At 34.7% G+C, this 23,855-nt stretch overlaps 1 protein-coding gene across 4 annotated transcripts in view; it reads left to right on the plus strand.

Annotated features, from left to right (window-relative positions):
- Positions 1-23,855, plus strand: part of LOC110815600 (GABA transporter 1-like) — a 52,301-nt gene that overhangs the window by 15,332 nt on the left and 13,114 nt on the right. For 2 of the 4 annotated variants that reach the window (XM_088213328.1, XM_088213329.1), the window contains exons 3-5: positions 7,577-7,674; positions 7,768-7,954; positions 8,053-8,183. In XM_088213328.1, the coding sequence (XP_088069454.1) occupies positions 7,577-7,674; positions 7,768-7,954; positions 8,053-8,183 (416 nt within the window). Of the gene's footprint in view, positions 1-3,070; positions 3,272-7,576; positions 7,675-7,767; positions 7,955-8,052; positions 8,184-23,855 lie in introns of all 4 variants that reach the window. The other 2 variants (XM_088213330.1, XM_088213331.1) reach the window with 2 other exon arrangements.

Genomic DNA, 23,855 nt, shown 5'->3' on the forward strand with positions numbered 1-23,855 from the left:
CTGAAGTTTATTCCTCATACGGCAACCTAATTGAGGATAGAAAAATATCACGAACATTATATAGCTAAGAGATATTGCCTGCCATATGATGGGAGACTCCACTGTCAACTTTTCATTCCTCATTATCTCCAGACTTACTACAGAGACGGTTGGATGGGGTGAGTTTCAATCAAGGCAAACAGTTGGTGTATTTGCTCACTGGTGAGGTCAGAAATAGATGGGATAGACTGGGTAAGATGCATGATGTTTGCTGCTACTGAAACGACCTGGTTAGATTATGCGACATCTAATGATTCCCCATCTTTAGACATGGCATGGTGATGTAGATGGTAAACATAAAAAATGTGTGATGTAAGAGCAGCATCAACTTCGGGCTACACGTTTGGGCAAACACGAAGAAGATAGAGTAAATTAAACATTGGTGCAGAGAAGACGTGCACACAGTGGAAAAATTTTAATGAAAAAAATAAAGATCCACTTTGAGTCGCACGGTAGCTTTGATACTATGATAATTTTGTCTTGTCAGTCCGGTAATTATCACTGATTACTGAGAGGATATTAATAGAAAAAATACAAGAATTTGAGTTTGACAATGATACAATAAAATTAGATAAATAAGAATAGCTAATTAACTAATTCTAGATAATAACTAATTCTATTATGTACATGATATTTTCACAAAATATTTACACTTATTTTTAATATAATGTCAGCAGCTATTGAACTTTAGCTACAGATGTGGCGACCTACATCATGATATTCAGAGATGTTTCCACTAAATTAATTATTCTCATTACCCGTGAAGGCAAATTCCTCAAATTTTTTGGTCTTTAGATGTAACCAGATAACATGCATAGTTCAGTGTTCAAGCTTGGGAGGCTGGCACTTTTCTCTATCAATCCTTATAAGCTATATTACATGCATAATTTGTGCCCAAGAACTATTTGCTCTTCACCACCTAGTGTAGCCTATTTATATTAGACTTCATTCATACTTAAACAATTGACTATTTTATCTACTCCCACAATTTTCAGGGAATCACAAAGAGTTGTCAACTATCTTTAGGTTTCTTATTGTAAGTTCAACTTAACCTTAAAAATTTCCACCTCACTGACTATACCTTTTAGTTCCTTGCCACCCCCCTTACCATAACCGTGGACCTATTATTCCTTATGAATCCTCCCCATATGACTTTGGCCCCATAGTCTCTTCCTCAACCTAAAGAGCTCTTTACATCCGCTTTATTGACCATCGTGGCTGTAAAAGAGACCTAGGCATTAATATTTTAGGGAACAACTCAAAAAGGTCCACCTATGTTTAAAATCTCTCTATGTTAGTAATCCACTTATGACTATTAGCCTAATTGCCTCTCATGGACTATTCCAGGCCCAAACATAAAATTCTTAAATCTAAAGCCACCAATAAAATCCTCCCCCACATAAATACATAACCCTCTGCATCTTACTCTAGCTAAATTTAATTATCCTATCCTACAACAACATCTAAAGGCTTTGGAGGAGAACCCATTGACTCCTCCACAACCATGAAGATATGTTTGCCAATTATAGAGGGTTAGTTCCTCCATTTGCTGCACAAATCCTTAAGGCCCTTGTACATAAACAACAACTTTCCCTTCTTTTTTTCTTTACTTTTTTCCTGAAACAAAGCTGGATGCTGGTGGAATATATTATTTTTGTAATATGATAGACATTATGAATTTTACTTGCTGATTGACAAATGGTAATAGTGGTATTTTATGTCTAGTAGTGGTGGTCTATGGTCAGTTTTACTTGCTGATTATTTAACTATTATCTATTACACTTGATCTCATTAATGCTCTAATAAATGAACTCCCTTTTATAAACACTTGCATGTTTAATGATATGTATGATCCTCCCTTATGTTCAATCAAAACACAATCTTAGTATTCCTTGAATCATATCTGATAGAGCCACGACCTTCACTGGCTCTTAACAAGGGACTTTAATAGTACTTTACAAACCAGACTGCAGTAATTATGGGTTATGTGAAGCTACCCAAGATACCTATTCCCATATGTTTTTCTAATGTCATATATCTCGAATTCTCTTGTTACTATCGCAATGAGGATTATTGAGGCATTATACTATATATAAATGCAATAATAACTTTCTTATCCTCTAGACAACAAAAATAGTTAAATTCTATTGGCTTCATATGAAAATAAATGTTCCTATATGCATTGGTTATGCTTAACTTATTGTACTATTAGTGTAATCAAAGTAAACATCAAGGTAACCAATTCAACAAATAACAATTATCATGTCAAATGCATTCTCAATATATAACCTTGATGAGACAATTACTATATGAAAATTTCAAGCATAAACATCATTAAGACCTTAATAGTATAAAGCTTGAGGAGATCCAGGAGCTTATTTTTGCCACTTATTCACTATTGATCACGTATACATTGGAATAGTTGTTGATGAACTTCCTTCTCAACCACTGCAAGGTCGGATTTCTACCATCCAAATAATGGATCTTCCCTTAGGCACTGAGAAAGTAGCTCTTTAGGTGCTCTCCATCGTAAAAACCTTAAAATCGATGAGGTTCCTCACTAAAGAGGTGTTATGCTAGTTTTTATACCCCCTCTAACATGTAGGTTACTAGCAATTCGATGTGCCATTTAAACTATCTATTTAACCTAAGCTCATTTATTAATCCATTAATCTTAGTTTCAACCAACTCAAAACCAAGTAGCACATAGTACTACAATGGACTGTCTAATAACTATGTAAGATATATACCTAAAGTAAAAAAACCATATTGCATTATATTACACATAATAAATATTATGAGCTTTCGTTAATTTTTTTTTTAAGTTTCTCTTAATTTTTTTTTCTTTCTTTTTATTGTTGTTGCGGTTATTATTATTATTCTTATTATTTTTATCATGTACCATTAGTTGTTTTTTGTTCCTCCTATAAATGAAATAGCCCTAAAACTCATATTTTCCTATTTTTTTGCTTTTTATTCTTTCCTTTATCTTTACTGCATACGTACCTCCTCTTCAATCTCCAATATCTAGAATTGTAAAAGCCCTCTGGTCATGTTGTTGAAGATAAAATGGAGGTCAGTGAAGTGTGTTTCATGCGAGAGTATAGATCCAGATTTTGATATACATAAGTGGCTCCAAGATTTCCAGAGTATATCCCAGAAGGCTCAGAGATTTTTGATGTGAAGTTCAATTAATAAATTTTGAACCAATAGCAGCTTAGTTGCAGTTGAGGTAACAAACATCTATTCGATTTCAATTGAGGATTGTGCAAACAATTTTCATATTTTGTTATGCTAAGATATTGGATTGCCATTAAAGTATACAATATGAACAACTGCATTAGTAAATTGTTTGAATTGTTGTCTAACGACATCAGAGTATGCAAACACGTAGAGGTGAAGAGGAAATATCCCAATAGAAGCAGGTTTCACTAAAGGATTAAAACTATTAAAGTAATCAACACTAAGACTCTGGTGAAAACCCTTGCCACCAAATAGGAATTAAATATATAATCATCGGGATTTTACTTTGAGTTTGAAACCCCATTTACAACCAACCAAGTTTTACGAACTTGGATGTAATAGGACCTTTCATTTACCATTTTTATTAATGCATTTCATTTCATTCACTATAACTTGTTAATAGTGACCATTCTTCAACATATATGACATACAATAAGGTTCAAGGAAAAGAAGTTTAGAGCATTTTAAGGTGAAATTAAGCATGTATTGCGGAAAAAAATGTTGCCTGAGATAAGTCAATTAACTAAGTTAGAATTGTTAATAGAAAGTGAGGAGAAAGAGGTGAAATATTACCTAAATCTTGTTGGAGGAATGATTTATACATTAATCTAGAAGGATAGAAGTTGTTTACGTACTGATTAGAGGAGGTTGCATGCCATCATTCTGTAGATGAATAAGTTACTAGAAGACAAGTTAGTAAGATGAGATTGAACTTCTATAGGCCTTTGGGAGGGAGACAAGTTACAAAGAGGTGAAATATTACCTAAAATCTTATTGGAGGAATGATTTATGCATTAATCTAAATGGGTAGAAGTTGTTGATGTACTAATTAGTGGAAGTTGGGTGCCATTATTTTATAGATGAGTAAGTTACTAGGAGACAGGTTAGTAAGATAAGGTCGAACTTTTATAGACCGTCGGGAGGGGGAACTAGTGAAGCCTTGGAATTGAGTTTATTAAACACCAAATCCATATAAAAGTAGGCTTTTCATTTGATAAGTACAAATCGTTTATTACAACTTAGATGTTCAGAATACCCAAGGAATATGCATCATTAAGATCTTGGTTATACTTTGTGATTTAAATATGGCTGTAACCTTATGTAGCACAGACACCTAAAATTTTTTATTTAATTTAGTTGGGTAACTACAAAGAGAAGCTTAAAAGGTGACCACCACAAAAAACTTGAGTTAAGAGTCTTCTAATGAGATATATGGCTCTTTGAAAGACATTCATTCAAAAATGATATGGAACATTTTCTGGAGGGAAAATATTACCCAAAGCCTTGTAAGAGGAATAATTTGCAAACAGGTCTAAAAAGGCTAAAGGTATTGATGTACTAAATGGAGATGAACCACCATCATTTGTAGACATGAAAAAATGACTAGGAGACAAGTTAAAAGATGAGACTAGACTCACCATATACCTTGGGGAGGGATAAATAGTGAGCCTTGGAACTAAGTTTATTAAACACCAAACATTTATAAATGTAGACTTTTCCTTTGACAAGTTTAAAAGCTCAATAGAACTTTAATGCTGAGAATATCTATGGAATATGAACCATTGAGATTTTGATTTTGGTTTGTGGTTAGTGTATGGATATAATATTACATAACGTAGACACCTAAAAAATTCTTAGTTTAAATTAGTATGGGAGAATTACAAAGAGAAGCTCGAGAAGTGATGTGATGTGAAGAACTTGAATCAATAGTCTGCTTGCGAAATATACAGCACTTTAAAAGATATTCATTCATAAATTAGACAGAAGTAAGGTCTCATGAAGCATGTTTACATAATCTTAACAACATAGTGATAACGAACTCCATTGAAGCAGCTGATTTTAAAGAGTCTGACAGGGTATTTGAAATGTGATATACCACTAAATACATGTGTTTTCTCACTAACCACAAACATCAAAATGTATAACTTTAACATGAGTTAAAAATAGTTTTTCAATCGGAAGCTAAAACTGGGTGAAGAGAGAGTAAACGTTAGTTTTTTATAAGAGTATAGAACTAGATGTGTTTATTGTGATGACTGATGAAGATAACATAATATAAATGAAATTTTTTTTATAGGGCTTAGGGGAGCCGACCTTTAAACATTATAATAAATTAGCTCAAAATATTGTGAGCTTGGAATGTAAGAGACACCAAAAGAGTACTGGTATGCTTTATTACAATAGCAACAATTACAACTAGAAAAGAAATGGACAAAGAAGATAAATATAAACTATTCACCTCATCATTAATGATCTTTTGGGAAGAATAACTAGCTGATTATGCCAAATAAATGTTGACATGTGATGCTAAAGCTTGATAAGGACTAGAAAAATTGGAGATATTTAGACATCATAAACATTCTATCTTCGAGTCTTGATCGCCCAATCATGTACAAACCCTTGATCTAAAAATATTTAGGAAAAAATTCCTTTTTATAGTTTTGTAGAACTTCACCACAAAATTATGTTTTTATCATAGAAGGTACAAAAAAAGTTAGGTAATAGTGGAAAGACGAGTAGAAACAATGTTTCCCACAGAAAAAACTTGAGGCATCATAATTTGATAAATGGACATATTCTTCTAATAACATGGGTGCTCAAACTATAATCCATCAACTAAGATTTCTTTGATTTAGCTCCAAGTTTTCGTAATTTGCTATAGGGGGAGAATTGGAATTAAAGAATCGCTTTGTCTTTTTAATATATATATATATTTTATATTTTAAACATTCAAAATGATCAAACTATCTCTTTATTTTTTGCATTCTTCCCATTATCTTTTCATTTCATTTTACTCATATTTAAATTCATCATGCTTTAGTGACCCATATAATTCACATGAAAAGACTTATGTTTAAGTAGTTATTGTGTTTCGCACAGAAGTTAGTATGATTAGCACAAACTTTCAAAAGCACTTGTATTTAATGAAGAAGATAAAGGCAAGGAGCCTGTCGAAGTTGAGAAACGTAAAAAACTGTTATGTTTTCATAAGAGTATAGATGTTGAGCTTATTTATGATCTATCATTGCCTAAAAAAAGTACCATCAAAGTTTATGCAATGAGAAACCTAAACTAATAATTGGGTTCAATGATGTTTAACTAAAGAATGAAGTTCAAGTTAAAAATTGGTCAATATGTTGATTGTATCATACCATCATGATTTCACACTCTTAAATGGTTACATATTTCCAAAATATTTGTTTTTGAAGAAAAATAATCGTACACAGAGTTCATTAATTTTTTATAAAAAAGCTCATAGATCAATGTTTTAATTATTTGTCTCTTCAAGACTCTGTGAACGAGTTTTCTCCAAAGAGGAAAGAATGATACATAATGGGTTACCTTTAAATTATCTAAATTGATTATAAATTGTAATTCTTTTATATATAAAATTATTATATTATTTAGAAGTCAATTATTAGTTTTAGTAATTTTAGAATGTTAGTTTTTTTGTTTGTTTTAATATTTTTTATTTGTATTAGGATTAATATTTCCTGATCTTTTTAATATTAATATTCTTTTTTATTAGTAGTTGTATTCCTAAATTATTTTTGTTATTTTCTGATCTAATTAGAAGAGACTTTCCTAAGACTCCATAATACGATTATAATCTTTTGATAAAAGCAATCAGTTATTCAATAAAATAATTTCATAGTTTCTTAAATTTTTAGTTGTGTGGTGCAATCAGACCCGTAAATGTGATATTTAAGATTTTCTTAATGTAATGTAAAAGAACACTAGATACACTAGAGTAATGTCTAAGTTTGTTTATTCACAAATTCCTACATTCAGTATAATATATATGAATGTAGTTTGACTTCATTTATTGGGGGTATTACAAGAAAAAACTCTATTATATTTTACCAATAGTATCAAATTACTTCTCGACAATTTACTTTATTAAAATAACTGTTTACATTTTGAATTTGTGCCCAATTAGTACTTTAAACAAAAATAAAGCAGTTAACTTTACCAAATTCTTCTTCTTCTTCTTCTAACCATAATCAACGGTTTCTTTGCCCTCCCTTCTTCTTTATCTTTTTTTTTTTTTTCTTTTTCTTGTTTCTTTTAGCTTCCTCCGCTTGATCAGCTTATCTCCATCATTTGTAGTTTGCTTTGGCATAAATAAATGAGACAAAAAAATGGAGAAAAGTTGATCGGGTGGAGGAAGGCACAAGGAAAAAGAAGCCCTTTGGAGATAATGGAATTTTATATAGAATATTTACAAAAATTAATTCCTGTTCAGTTACTTTTAATAAACCCAAATTAATGTTGTGACTTAAAAATGTTACAGGGCGGAGATGGGGTCGGTATTATGTTGGGCCAATTCAGTTCATGGTCTGCTACGGTGCTGTTATTGCTTCCACCCTCTTAGGAGGACAATGCATGAAGGTTAGACCTATATATATATGTAATATAATAATATATGTATATGTATATGTTGTTTTGAGCTGAAAGACAAACATGGTTGGTTGTTTTTGGCAGGCCATTTACTTATTATCACAGCCCCAAGGAGACATGAAGCTTTATGAATTTGTTGTGGTATTTGGATGTTTTATGTTGATTCTAGCCCAGATCCCATCTTTCCACTCCTTGAGACACATCAACTTCATTTCACTGCTTCTATGCCTTGCTTACAGCACCTGCTCAACTGCTGCCTCCATTTTTATAGGTATAATATATATATATATATTAACCAACCACTATAAATTCTTTAATAAAATTTTAATATAGAATTGAATATGAATTTGTTGAGTTGTATTTTGTCAGGAAATTCTTCCAATGCCCCGCCAAAGGATTATACCATAAATGGCAATACTGAAGGTCGTGTTTTTGGGATATTCAACGCCATTGCTATCATTGCCACAACATTTGGAAATGGAATCATTCCAGAAATTCAGGTTTGAGTTTGTTCAATTAACATTTCTAATGAGTTTTATGTTTCATAACATGTTTTACTGTGGCAGGTATTAGATCATTAAAAAAATAAAAATCATATCTTTTTAGACTACTCTTTGAGGTAGGATTTACTTATTGCTAGATGATGATACACACAATAATCATTGAAAATGTTTCTCCAAATCAAATACTTTCTTCACCTAATTGATTTATATGAACAACCCTAGAGGCAGTCTCTCCCCAACCCACTAATCTTTCCTACCATCCCAACCTTAATTAGTCTAGTAGAGTTTAGGACATACATCTCTAAGCAATGAAGAATCTATAATATAATACAAGCAAATTCGAAGTGAATTTGTGCCCTTCAAGTATCTCAACACCCTCTTAGCAGCACCTCAATGCAATTTGCTAGGTTTTGCATAAATCGTGACAAAATACTAGTAGCTGGTGAAATATCTTACCAAAATATTTGTCAGATAAAGCAAACTTCCAATGACAGTACAATAGACATTACCATCTACTTTTTCTTCTTCATTATTCAAACTGACTTGTTTGTTTCTAATCATGGTGAGTGTTTGTTGGCTTGAACTCCTGCATTTTACACCTTTCAAGAAGATTATTAATATATTTTTCTTGTGAAACGAAAATCCCTTCATCACATTGCTTCACTTCTAACCCGAGAAAGTAATTCATCATTCCCAAGTCAGTCATTTCAAATCCAGATATCATAAGTTTTTTAAATTCATCAATTGATAAAGCACTACTACAGTTGTAGACCAAATCATCCATATAAAGACACAAAATCAATAATTCATCACCTCTTTTAGCCTTGACATGTAAAATGGGCTTACTTGTGCTTTTGTTGAAATGTTTATTGACCCTCTCATACTAGGTCTGTAGGGCTTGCTTTAGGCATACAATACTTTCTTTAAACGGTATACTTTATTCTCTTGACCTGCCACTTCATAGCCTTTTACACGTTGTATATACACTTACTTCATCGAAACACCATTAAGAAGGCTGATTTTACATCAAATTGCTAGACATTCCATTTACTTTGGGTCGCTACTGCCACAAGCGTGCATTATAATATCAAATCTTGCCACTGGAGCAAATGTCTCATCAAAATCCATACCTTTGTGCTGCATATAACCATGAGCAACCAGCCTGTCTTTATATTTCTGGACTGACCCATCTGATCTGTATTTTGTCTTGTAAATCTATTTCAAGCCAACTATTTGTGCTCCATTTGAAAGATTAGTTAGCTCCCATGTCTTGTTTCTCTCTAGGACCTTCATTTCTTCATTCATTGTAACTTGGCCTCTTGCACATGTACAATTTGACATCTCTCCGTTATTGCATAAATTGCTGCCGAACTTCATCTTTTTTTGTGGCAGAGTTTCTGAAAAATAAGAAGAGCCAGAACATGTTGGACTTCATGAATTAAGTGAGTTGGTTGTGATGGATTATGGTGATGAAAGAGTGGAGTCATCATTGTTGTCATCACCAAGCATTAACAGATTTTCTCCTTGATCATCATCTTCTAAAGAAAGACCTTGACAATATTATATCTCATCCCATTTCAAAGCATTTTTCTCATCAAATAGATCATCTAAACTGATTAGTAACTTCTCGGCAAGAGGATTATAAAATTGATAGCTTTTAGTTTCAACACATCAAGCTTTGTTCTTTTTTGAGGAGCATGCACATGTGCGATAGAACCAAAAACCTTAAAATGAGTTATCTTAGGCTTCCATCTGTACCATACTTCAAAGGAGTTTGATAAGACAATGCAATTGTAGGACTTAGATTGAGAATATAAGCTGTTGTTGGAATTTTTTTTAAAATAAAAAAAATATAAATTTTCATTGACTTCACTCACCCTCTACATTTAACAACTTAAAAGTGATTTTAAATAGGCGTACATTGAATTCAAATTTACTAAAAATAATTTATCATAATCTAAAAAATAAATATAAATTAAATTTTTAAAACAATAAATTTTAACTAATAAAATAATTTTTTTTAAATAAATATATTTTAAATCTAAATAAAGATAAATCCTATTTAAATTCAAACTAATAAATAAAATAAATTATAATTTTTACATTTATCTTCAAAAATTTCTTTTAATGTAGAAATTATAATAACTAAATTTATTTTGTTAGAGCACTTCTCTCTAATATTTTTTGTTTGATTTTCATATTTTGAAGTACTTCTCTTCAATTGTTGATGCGTTTCTCACCAACCTCTGATTATTAATGCACTTCTCGTCAATTTTTAATTGTTTGATGTACTTCTCATCAAAATTTTTTGGAGCTCTTCTCTTCAGATTTTAAAGAATTTCTTCTTCTTCTTCAATAATATTTGTTTACTCATTCTTCAACCTGCAATTTTTTTGTATATGTCCAAATCTTTTATAATAAAAATATTGTGATTTACTTTTATGCCAACAATCTTTTTATCATGATTATTTTTCTTGTGTACTCCGCACGGTAGAAATTTTCTTCTCTTTGATATTGATGAAGACTTATTTGACATTGTAGCGATGAAAACTCCCTCAATTATTTTTCCATCTCTCATTGTTCTTCTTTGCTCCACGACTTGCAAATCATTACTTAATTCTGCAATTATAATTTTAGATAGATTTTTAAAATTTTCAAGTAATGAAATTTTTGACTCAAACTTTTCTGGTAAGCTCACAAATTTTTTTCAATAATTCTATTGTTGAAAAACTCTTCACCAAATAATCTAATTTTGTTAATAATTGTCACGAGCTTGTTAACATACTTCTTGATTCCTTTTGATTCTTTCATCCTTTGAATATCAAATTTTCTCTTAAAATTCAAAACTTGCATCAATCTGGCTTGGTTATTGCCTAAATACTCAAATTTAAGCAAATTTCATATCTTTTTTGAAGTTTCACAAGTTATGATACTAGTGAAAATCATTTCAAAAACTAAAGAGTACAAGCAAGTCTTTACTTTGTACGTCTTGGATTTTTCTTCATTATGACTCTTTACTTGAGCTGCAATTAGATAAGATGACAATGGTGGGAGTTTGCCATCATTTTCAATCATATCCCACAAATCAAAAGATTATAGATATGTTTGTATTTTCACAGCTCATAATTAATAATTTTCTCCTGTGAAAATGGGAGGTGAAGATAAAGGAAAGGTGTTTGAAGTCATATTTGATGTATGAGACTTGCTTGCTTTCTCTCTATATTTTTTTTTTCTCACATATCCTTGACCAACAAAGCTCTGACACTACTTATTATAATTTTTTTTAGGATGAAAAAAATCTAAATTTTCATTAACTTCACTCACTATCTACATTTAACAACTTAAAGTACTTTTAAATAGATTTACATCGAATTCAAATTTGATAAAAATAATATATCATAATTTAAAAGATAAATATAAATTAAATCTCTTAAAAAATAAACTTCAATTAATAATATGATTTTTTTAAAATAAATATATTATAAATCTAACTAAAGATGAATTATATTTGAATTCAACTAATAAATAAAATAAATTATAATTTCTACATTTATCTTCAACAGTTGCTGTGTGAATTGTTTCAGCCCAATATTTTTTGATAAATTCTTTAATTTGAGCATCTACCATCTCCAAAAGACTTATATTCTTCGGTTTTGCGATTTAATTTTGTTATGAAGTGTAACTGGGTGTCAATTGTTTCTTAGTATCCGATTCAGTGCAAAATTTGTCAAATTTCTCCGAGACAAATTCATCTCTACAATCTGTCAGCAACACTTCCATGGGCTGCCTACTTTGCTTCTCAACAGAGGGCTTGAATTTTTTAAAAATTGATGATGCATCTGATTTTTTTTTAACAAAATAGATTCAAGTCATTCGACTAAAATCATCAATAAAAACATTAAAATATTTGCTGCCATTTAGTAAAAGAGTGCTTATTGGGCCACACGTATCTGCATGTATAACTCAGCTGGTGTTGTAGCTCTTGTTGACTTTTCTTTAGGAAAGAAATCTCAATGTTGTTTTCCAGTTACACAACTTTCACAAACACCATCAGCATGCTTGAAAGGCAAGCCAGTCATCAAATTTTATTTATGCAACACACTCAACCTTTTAAAACTTAGATGCTCATATCTATGATGTTATGGTAGTTTTCATCATGCAGAGTCTTCAATGCAAATTTGATACAATAATCTTGGCTTGAAGGAAATAATTTATTCTTAACCGCCGATACTTTAGCCAAGGGATGCTTTTTAGACTTGTCTTTATAGACGTAACATATTTAGTCTTCAAAGACAAATGAAACACTATCTAAAAAGAATTATCCCACACAGAACAAGTTTGAATCTCAATCAAGTACATTTTTTTAAAATAAAAGTGTAGTATAATATTAATATTAACATAGATAATAAAGAGGTACCGTTCGTATACAAAATAATTATAAATCAATCAAATGGTCAATGACATTCTCCAAATCATCTAAACCATTTATATCATAACACGAAATCGTAAAACCAAAAGTATTGATCTATTTATCTTTAATGCTAATAAAATCTTCTCAATCCTCTCAATCGTTTTCGCATTTCTTTCCTTTCAAACTACCCAAAAAAAAGAGGTACTAAAAGTAATTTACTTTTCTTTTTACACACACCCACCCAAGCTCACATCTCATTTCTCACGGATTTGGCCATGACCCAATTCAATCCTAAAAGGCCATATACCATAAACCAAATACTAAATCAAGCACATAAAGTAGGTTTTTAATGAAATCTAAACCACAAGAATTTATCTTAATAGTACATTTTCTTTGAGCCTTTCAAACTGTTCTATTGCTTATAGCCACTCAATTATTTATCAACTTATCAAGAGTAGGGCATCCACTATCTACATACCACACATTTGAAGCACATTCTTAACCAGAATAACATTCTTTTTTAACAAATTCTTTAACGAACTAACATGCAAGGAATAAACTTTTAGTTTCATTCTTTTTTCTTCTCTTTAAAAAATTTGGCTTGTTTTTGTTTAAGGCAACAATATCTATCTATATGACTGTACCTTTTACAATAGTGATGTTGCTTTGGGCTTCCGTTTTCACTTCTTTCAGCTCCTTTTGAATTCTGATTATTACTGTCGAACTGTTCTTCTTTTCCTTTTCTTCTGTGTTGAAAGAATTTTCCACCATGACCCTTCTTATAGGTACAATTGTTGGTTGATTCACCAAAATTAGCTTTATTTTTGTTTTGAGACAGCCACATCTTTTTTTTTTTTTTTGAGATAAAAGTGTAGTATAATAAACATCAGTACCAAGGGGATACCACCATGTACAAATCATTTACATTTCAATTAGTTGATCAATGATATCCTTAAAATCTTCTAAATTATTTATATCATGACCAATAAATATATATCCATGTTCGACGTAAGGATTTCATTTATAATAGAAATCTATTTGAAATAAAGCTCCGAACAGAGAGGTGGCAGAATACATATAGAAAATCGACATATATGCGGTTTAGGATTGTTTTTTAAATTCTGTGTTTAGAGTTTGTTTTTTGTTAGAATTCGAATTATATTTTTTGAATAGGACTCTAATTTAATTCTATGTTTAAATACCACTTCAAATCAATCAATAAATGATAGTTCATTCATCCCAAAAATTTATGCAGTTTAAGAGAAACAAGAAAACAGAGAACTCTGAATACACATACTCTGTTTTCTTGCCCTCTCTCTCTCTAAACTCTCTCTAAAATTACAATAAAAATTGTGATAGTTTGTTGATTAAAAATCTACAAGTGGTATCAGAGCTGTATGATCTAAAGGGATTTGTGAGAAGAAATAAAAAAAAACAAAATACAACATGGCAACAAACCCGACTGGCATACTAAATCCTCCTCTATTTACAGGAGAAAATTATCACGTATGGGCAATAAAGATGGAGACTCCACCGAAGGAGCACTAGTAGCTATACAAAGCAGAAGCAAAAATCAAGGCAGAAGAAGAGGAGGAAGAAGAAATCAAGATGATCAAGTCACATGATCAAGACAAAATTCAAACAAACACAACAATAAGCAAGAAAAGGGATTACAAAACTGCAGAATATGTACTCGCAATAACCACCTAGAACAAGACTGCTGGTATAAAGGGAAGAACCCGATCAAGTGTAATTACTGCAAGAAGGCAGACACGTCAAAAAGGTATACTAATGGAAGAAAAAATATGAAGGGAACACAGCTGCTTCTTCTACTCAAAGCAGTCTCAACAAGAAGTAAACTATACCGAAGAAACCGAAAGAGATGAGCAGATGTTTATGGCACTCAGCGAGCAATCAGAGGAAGTTGACACTCACTAGATAATTGACAGTGGTTGTACAAGCCACATGTGCAAAAACAAAAGAATATTTTCTAATCTTAACAAGGATACAAAACTCAACATAACTCTAGGTGATGGAAACGCATTAAGAGCATAAGGAAAAGGAAGCATTGCAGTAACCACGAGCTAAGGAAAAAGAGTCATACCTGACGTCCTGTATATGCCTGGCCTGAGGCAAAATCTGTTAAGTGTGAGCCAAATAATCAGAAGGGGATACACCGTGGTCTTCAAGGAAAATTCATACTCCATAAAAGACTCACATGGATATAAAATTGCGAACATTCCAATGATCAACAGAAGCTTCACCTTGAAGCTGCAAGGAGCTGAAGAAAAACTAAGGTGCGCCACTCAAAACGACACCATTCTATGGCATCAAAGATTTGGACATGTACATCTTGAAGCCCTCAAGAAGATGAACTTATTAAAATTGAGTCTAGATCTCCCTGAAATCATAGGAGAAAACTGGATATGCCAAATCTGCCAATTTGGGAAGATGCACAGACAACCCTTCCCTTCAAAGTCTTCCTAGAGAGCAAATACCAAGCTTGAATTGATCCACAAAGACATCTGTGGTCTTATGAGCACAGAGTCACTAAGAAATAATAGGTATTTCATCCTGTTTATTGATGATCACTCCACAATGACATGGATCTACTTCATAAAAACAAAGAATGAAGCTCCGGAAAAATTCAAGGAGTTCAAAGCTGAAACAGAAGCAGAAAATGGAATGAAGCTGAAGTGTTTGAGGTCAGATAATGGTCTGGAGTTCACTTCAATAGAGTTCAAGGATTTCTATATTAAAGAAGGCATAAAACGACGGCTTACAGCCCCCTACTCTCCACAGCAAAATGGAGTATCAGAAAGAAAGAACAGAACTGTAGTTAAGATGGCAAGAAGCTTACTCAAGGATAAACAGTTGCCTCTGCAATTTTGGTGTGAATCCATGAACACTTTTGTATACTTGTTAAACTGACTTCCCTCTCGGGCTGTTGAGGGAAAGACCTCATATGAATGCTGGAGTGGAAGGAAGCCGGCTACAAGGCATCTACGGGTGTTTGGTTCCATCTGCTACTGTTATACAGCAGAAAAGAAAAGGAAGAAGCTGGATGACAAAGCAGAAATTTGTATCTTTTTGGGTTATAGTACAGAAACAAAAGGATACAGGGTCTTCAATCCAAAGACTAAAAAGGTTATGACCAGAAGAGATATGGTAATTGATGAAGCATCTCACTGGGATTGGAAAGATGAAAAGATAATTCCTGATGATATAAGTTCTACTTCAAAACAAGCTCAAGAAGAAAATGAAGAAATGAATAATCAAGAGTCAGAAAAATCACCAAATAAAAAGACAAGAAGCTTATATGACATCTATGCTCAATGCAACATTGCTGTTGCAGAGCCAACAACTTTTGAAGAAGCTGTTCAACACGAGGTTTGGAGAAAAGCTATGGAAGAAGAATTGAACATGATCAAGAAAAATGCCACTTGGTTTCCTGTTCCCAAACCAAAAGGTAAAAATGCAATCGGAGTTAAATAGGACTTCCAGCTCAAAATGAACCCAGACGGCTCAATCAATAAATACAAAGCACGCCTGGTAGTGAAAGGTTATGCTCAATTACCGGGAGTGGATTTTGGGGAGACATTTACCCCAGTAGCAAGACATGAAATGATAAGGTTTCTGCTTGCTGTGACAGCACAAAGAGGTTGGCATGTCTTGCACCTTGATGTAAAACTTGCCTTTTTAAATGGTGAATTGGAAGAGGATATATTTTTCCAGCAACCGATAGGATTTGAAGTAGAAGAGAAAGCTGATTGTGTGTATAAATTACATAAAGCACTGTATGGTTTGAAGCAAGCTCCCAGAGCATGGTATGGCAAAATTGATGCATACCTACTCCACTGTGGGTTTAAAAGAAGTAAGAACGAAGCAACCCTATATGTCAAACACCTAAAGGATGGAAAAATAGTCATCATATCACTGTATGTTGATGATATTCTCATCACTGGAAATGATGAACAAAGAATGGAGGAACTCAGAACACAACTAGACCAGGAATTTGAGATGTCAAACTTTGGGAGAGCAACTTATTTTCTGGGAATGAAGATCGCGCAATCTGAGAAAGGGATCTTTATATCACAAAAGAAGTATGCGAGGGAATTGCTCAAAAAATTCAAGCTTGAAAATTACAAAGCCATATCTACCCCTCTCATACCACATATTAAACTCTCAAAAGCTGAAGAAGAAGAAAGAGTGAATGAGAAAGAGTTCAGGAGTAAAATTGACAGCTTACTCTACCTAACTGCCACTTGACCAGATCTAACTTATGCAACCAGCCTGTTATCTCGGTTTATGAATTCACCAAGACAATCACACATGGCAGCAGTTAAACATATCCTAAGATATGTAAGAGGAACCACTGATCTGGGGATCCATTTTCAAGCTCACACAGAAGGAGAGCTTCTAGGATATACGGACAGTGACTGGGCAGGATGTGTGGAGGATGCTAAAAGCACATCGGGGTATGTTTTTTCACTTGGTTCTGGTGCGTTTTCATGGTCGTTAAAGAAGCAAGAAATTGTTGCACAGTCATCCGCCGAAGCTGAATACATAGCAGCAGCAGGAGCAGTAAATCAAGCTCAATGGTTAAGAAAAATACTAGATGATTTACAGATGCTTTTCACTGAACCTACGGTCCTCTACATCGACAATAAATCAGCAATCACCATTGCAAAAAATCCAATGTTGCATGGAAAAACTAAGCATATAAATGTTAAGTTCCACGCTATAAAGGAAGCAGAAAAAGAGAAAGAAGTAAGCCTAGTACACTGTGCAACAGAAGATCAAGCAGCAGACATTTTTACCAAGTCCTTGCTGAAACGCAAATTTGAAGAACTAAGGAAAATGTTGGGATGAATAAAATCCTTAAGGAGGAGTGTTCAACGTAAAGATTTCATTTATAATAGAAATCTATTTAAAATAAAGCTCCGAACAGAGAGGTGGCAGAATACATATAGAAAACCGACATATATGCGGTTTAGGATTATTTTTTAAATTTTGTGTTTAGAGTTTGTTTTTTGTTAGAATTCGAATTATGTTTTTTGAGTAGGACTCTAATTTAATTATGTGTTTAAATATCACTTCAAATCAATCAATCAATGATAGTTCTTTCCTCCCAAAAATTTCTGTAGTTTAAGAGAAACAAGAAAATAGAGAACTTTGAATGCACATACTCTGTTTTCTTGCCCTCTCTCTCTAAACTCTTTCTCTAAAATTAAAGCAAAAAATTGTGATAGTTTTTTGATTAAAAATCTACAATCCAAATGTATGAAACCATAAATCCTTAATATTAGCAAAAATTTTTTCAACCCCCTCAAAAGATCTTGCATTCCTCTCCTTTTACACCACCCAAAAGATCGAGGAGGAGATAAGAGATGGGTGCTTTTTCTTTTTGCACAGCCTCACCCACGCCTGTATTTCATCTTTAACAGAGCTCGCCAGTACCCACTGTATCTCCAACAGCCCGTAGATCATGGTCCATAAGCTATACACCACTGGGCACCACAGTAATAGGTTGCATGATTCTGCACTTGATTTACACATAAGGCAACGATTTACCATGTACCAGCCCCTTTTCACCAGCATGTCAGTTATCAAAATGCTGCCCTTGCATGCTTACCATGCAAAGAATGCTATTCCAGGTGGTATATTTCTTTTCCAAATCTGTTTGAAAAGGAATTCAGGCTGACCACTGATCACCCCATTACTTAGCTGTCTGTAGAATGATTTTACTGTAAATGAGCCATTGTTTTCAAGCTTCCAATACCTTTGATCCAGCTGGTTGCCCAGTTTCAAGTGGCACACATAAAACAATAATTTTTGATATTAATCCACTTCCCAGTCATTCAAGTTCCTTGTGACCTGCACATCCCAAACTCTCTTCCCCTCAATAAACGTATATGCTTCCCCCACAAACATGTTTTTATTCTGAGCAATGGCAAAGATTCTTGGGAATCTATCTTTTAGTTTGACATTACCACACCAAAACTCCTCCCAAAACCGAATCTTATCACCTGTCCCAACACGCCATCTTGTGCAATTTAGAAAGTTTTGTCTACCCATTACAATCTTCGACCAAAGGCTTCTTCCATGAGGTCTCACGGCTTCTCTATTGTCATCCCCCATACATCCTGCACCCCATCTAACCTCCACCACCCTCTTCCATAAACAGTCTCCTTCACGGTTGTACCTCCACAACCATTTGCCATGTAATGCATTGTTCATTTGTACCACAGATCTTAATCCCAAACTCCCTACAGCAAGTGATTTTTTACGTTCTCCAATTTCACCATTAATATCTTTGTTTATCCACCTCATTGGAGACTTCTTGGTTCATCATGCTATTGCTTTAAATTTACATACAACTACATTGATCTTAGTAAAAGGTATTTTAGATACACGGGTTCCAAGTTAATGCCAGATAAAAAGGATTTCGGTTATAATTTTTATTACGATGGTCGGAGACGAGGTGGTACTTGTGATATTTTGGCTTGGAACGCGTTTTATTTGGCAATTTTCTGAATGTAAAATACTATCGGATTGGTTACTTTTTATTGGTATTGGAAACACATGATAAACCCACACACCGAGGGAAGAAAGGACAACTGACTCGGTCAAGCCACCATCCTTAACTCCCTACATCTGCAGTAGCTGGATTTTTTCTTTATCATTTTCTTTTGATTTTTTATCCTTATCAGTTCCTTAGAAGTAAGAAGTACAGTGTTTCATTTTTTTTTATTTAAATAAAATGGGATCATGATATTTTTCAGAAATGTTCAGATAATTTTCTCACCTTAAGAAGAAAAATTTCCTGATTTCTAACTTTAATCTGATTGGGACCTATCAATTGGTATCAGAGTAAGGTTAGAATCACCAAAACAAACCCCATGGCGTCAAAAAAAGAACGATTTGAGAATCTTGAAGCTAGGTTGGGCAGATTACAAGATAGTATGAACCGGCTGGAATTAGGGATGGTTGACAAGCTGTGGATGATTGAAGAAAACTTTCAACGGCTCACTGAGACCGTCATGTTAAGCCGTGAAGGCTCTGCAAGCCATTCTTTGGGACGACTTGGACCAATTCGACCAAACAAGGAAGAAGAAAATGTACGGCCAGATGCGGGACGGCAGGGGTTTTATTCCAAACTCGCCAAGCTGGACTTCCCAACATATGCTGGTGACAACCCCATCGAGTGTTTCAACAGGGTCAAACAGTTCTTTGAGTTTTAAGGTACCACTGATCACCACAACGTCTCCTTAGTGGCGTTCCACCTTGAAGGGGAGGCCAACCGGTGGTGGCAATGGTTGATAAGAGCTTATATAGAAGAGGGTCGGGTGGTGACTTGGGCTGGGTTCACCGAGGAACTGTGGGCTTGCTTTGGGCTGATAAAATGTGAAGATTTCGATGAGGCTTTATCCAAAATTCACCAATTGAGCTCGCTGAGGGACTATAAAAAAGAGTTTGAAAAGTTGGAGAACCGGGTCCAAGGCTGGACTCAAAAGGCTCTTGTTGGGACATTTGTTGGGCCAACAGAGTGTAAAGATTTCGATGAGGCTTTATCCAAAATTCACCAACTGGGCTTGCTGAGGAACTATCAAAAAGAGTTTGAAAAGTTGGGGAACCGGGTCCAAGCCTGGACTCAAAAGGCTCTTGTTGGGACTTTTATTGGCGGACTCAAGCTCGAAATCACAGATGATATAAGGATGTTTAAGCTCATAACACTGAAGGATGCAATAAGTCTAGCTCGCATGCACGAGAAGCAGTTGGGCTGTCAAGACAGACTAAGATGGCCGGGGCGGACTCAACTCGATCAGTAAACATCTTCCTTATCTGATCAACCCATGTGAGCCCTAACAATGACAACCCCCCCCCCCCCCCCCGAGCAGTTATTTTAGGAAGAAGCACAGTGCCGGCAAGTGCAAGGGTTGTGCTTCCACTGTTATGAAAAATTTACATTCGGCCACAGATGCCGCCAACCCCAACTATTGCTTCGAGAAAGTGACGAAGATGAAGAAGATGTCGAGCTTGCGAAGCTTGGCTGAATGGAGAGACCAATGGCACCTGAATCTTCAAGACAAGGTTTTAAAAAAAGGGGGAGGCAATGATAAACCCACACCTCGCAAATCAAGGGAAGAAAGGAAAACCGATTCGATCAAGCCACCATCCTCAACTCCCCAGGTCTGTAGTAGCTGAATTTTTCCTTTATCCTTTTCTTTTAGTTTTTTATCCTTATCAATTCCTTAGAAGTAGGAAACACGATGTTTCATTTTTTTATATTTAAGAGCTGTAATTTTGTAAACAAAAGGGGATGATGATATTTTTCAGAAAAATTCAAATAATTTTCTCACTTTAAGAAGAAAAACTTTTTAATTTCTAACTTCAATCTGACTGGGACCTATCAACACATCACATTATGGCAAGATAACATTTTGCAGTTTAATAAATCCTCCACTTATTTAATGGGATGGTTAAGAGATTATATACGGTTAAAATTTTCGCAACTTATCAAAGGATATAATCCATTTGGTATGAATAGTTTATCATTCTGGGTGCGAATGTTCTTATTTGGACATCTTATTTGGACTACTAGATTTATGTTCTTAATTTCCTAGTATGGTTATTGACAGGAATTGATTGAGACCCAATAAGAACCAGCATTGTATCATTTCAATTTTCTTTGCAATCTTTGTGACACCCAAGTATTTTTAATTTTATTCTTATTATTTTTATTTTTCTTTTTTTATTTTTATTTTTTTATTTATTTAATTTTTTTAGATTTTTATTTAATTTAATTTAATGAAAATAAAAATAATAATAATGATAAAATTGGGTAAAAATATTATTTAGATTTAATTGAAATTGATTTTGGAAAAAAGGGGTAAAAATTTGGATTATGGGGTGTTTTTGAAAAGAAAATCAGAAACCGGGGGTAAAAACGCAATTTAGAAAAGTTGTGCCACGTCAGCAGCCACGTCAGCAGCCCGGACAGCAGTCCCGGCCAACCAGCACACGCCGCGTGGCAAGGAAACGCTGACACAGGATGGGCCACGTAGGTGATCCGCGTGCGCGCGATCGGACGCCCAGATCCATTCCCGCGCGCACGGACGGCCCAGATCAAATGTGCACACAGACGGCGTAGATTCACGCGTACAAACGGCCCAGATTCAATCAGGCACGGACAGCCCAGATTGCATCGCGATGGACGGCCCAAATTTAATCCCAATTAAATCGCGATCGGACGGTTCAGATTTAATCTTGATGGACAGCTGAGATTAAAAGGCAAAGGGTATAAATAACCCCACCCACACCTGACCACAAAACCCTAGCCGCTAGTGCCTCGCCGAAGAAGAAGAACCAGACGCCGGAGGAGCCGGCCACCGCCACCCGCCGCCGCACCGGAGAAGTTTCCGACCGCCAATCGAGGTAAATTTTCTCCCCCTGACTCGTTTTTTGATGCTGAGTCCGTATATGGACAAACCGGAGCAAAACCACCTGCCAAACGGCTGGAAAACCCAGCCGAAGTCCGGCGCCGCCGCCGCGACTCCCCTCTGTTTTTGCCTCTGATGAGGCCCTTCCCGGCCTCCGTTCGATGCAAATTTTATACCACTGTGATCACCGTTCTTTTCTCTATAGGCTGATCGGAGCCAAACATCAAAACGCGACTCATGCCGAAGGAGCCACCGCACCCGAGAGCACCGCCGCCGGTAAGTCTCAGTTTTTCGTAATTTTTTGGCCCACCGAGGGCCCTAGGGTTGTTTTATCGTAGGGACCGATGCAAGTTCGGCCGAATTCGGCCGAAAACGGCCAACTCGAGGCAGATCGCCGCTGCAGGCGGCGGCGGCGTCGCCAGAGCACGGCGGAGCCGCCGTGCCGAAATTTTGATATTAGCCGAAAGGGGCCCTAGGTCTGATTTGGGATTTTTTGGAACACGTGCAGATACCGATAGTGCATTTCAATTTTCTGAAAAAAATTCAGAAAAATTAGGGACAGCCCGTATGCGTACTGTAGAGTCGATTTCAGATCTCAAAAAAAGTGAGGACCCCTCACCCTATTTCCTATAATGGTATTAAAGCTAAATAAATAATTAAACTGTACTTTGTGAAATTATAGATTTATAATTGATTAAGGTTGCCAATGGAGCCCGAGTCTGATACATTATTGATCAGTTGTTTGATCTAATTTTCAGTATTAAATGCAGTATGATGTCTGATGTAATTATGTTATGGTCTCGTATGCATGAATCATGGTTTCTTTTATTATGGTTTGTATTATGGTGAACCTGATACTGTGCTATCTTGTTTGGTGTCAATTACTAGTTTACATGTTGTGTATGATTGGATGATTGAGATCAAGAAAAAAGGCAAAAAGGTTATGTGAATTGATAAATGGATAATGTGGACAGCCTGACTAGATATCCTAGGAGATGGTGGACGGACCGGGTCCGTAGGGAACCCTACCGGGAACATGGTCTCTCATACCGGATGGGGTATGGAGACCTTATGTGTTTTGGCGCCCATACCGGACGGGGTATGGGGACGGCCCGCTTCACCCTTATACCGGACGGGGTATTGAGGTTTATGATTTTGGCGCCCATATCGGACGGGGTATGGGGACGGCCCTGGAATCAGGTTATTAATGTTAATGGTTCACGGGTAGCGGGGATCCCCTATGGATCCCCATGGATACTAGTAGACTGGTAAAAGAGGAAAATATATTGTTTAATGATTGAAATGCAAAGGCATGGTAAATGTTATGTTATAATGTCTATATGATTTCATGATGATGATAATGTTATTGCTTTCATATGTTGTTTTCATGAATCTCACCGAGGTAAGTGGACAGTAAAGGTTTTTATGTTAATAAACGAGTTTATTATAAATTATGCTCTATTGGTCATTTTTGTTTTCTACCCACCTTTACTTCCGTGGTGGTGAGATAGTGTGATGACTTTACTGGGCTGGTGTAGCTCATTCCTTATTTAACCATTTCAGATCAGGAAGACGTTGTTCCCGAGCCCGTTCCGCAGGAAGACGACGAAGGGAATGCCTAAAGACTTCATAGTTATATTTATAGTTTTTATTTCGAGTATCTCTTTTAGTTAGTTTGTTCCTTCATATTTTGAGTACGTTTTGGTTATTGTGTAAGGGATGTTAATCAAAATTTTTATTACGCTTCCGCATTTGAGATTTTTAATACATACATTTCATTTAAATTTTCGGGGCCGTTACAGTTGGTATCAGAGC

Source organism: Carica papaya, chromosome 2, assembly GCF_054855325.1.
Source record: "Carica papaya isolate Zhongbai chromosome 2, ASM5485532v1, whole genome shotgun sequence".
Taxonomy (NCBI): Eukaryota; Viridiplantae; Streptophyta; class Magnoliopsida; order Brassicales; family Caricaceae; genus Carica; species Carica papaya.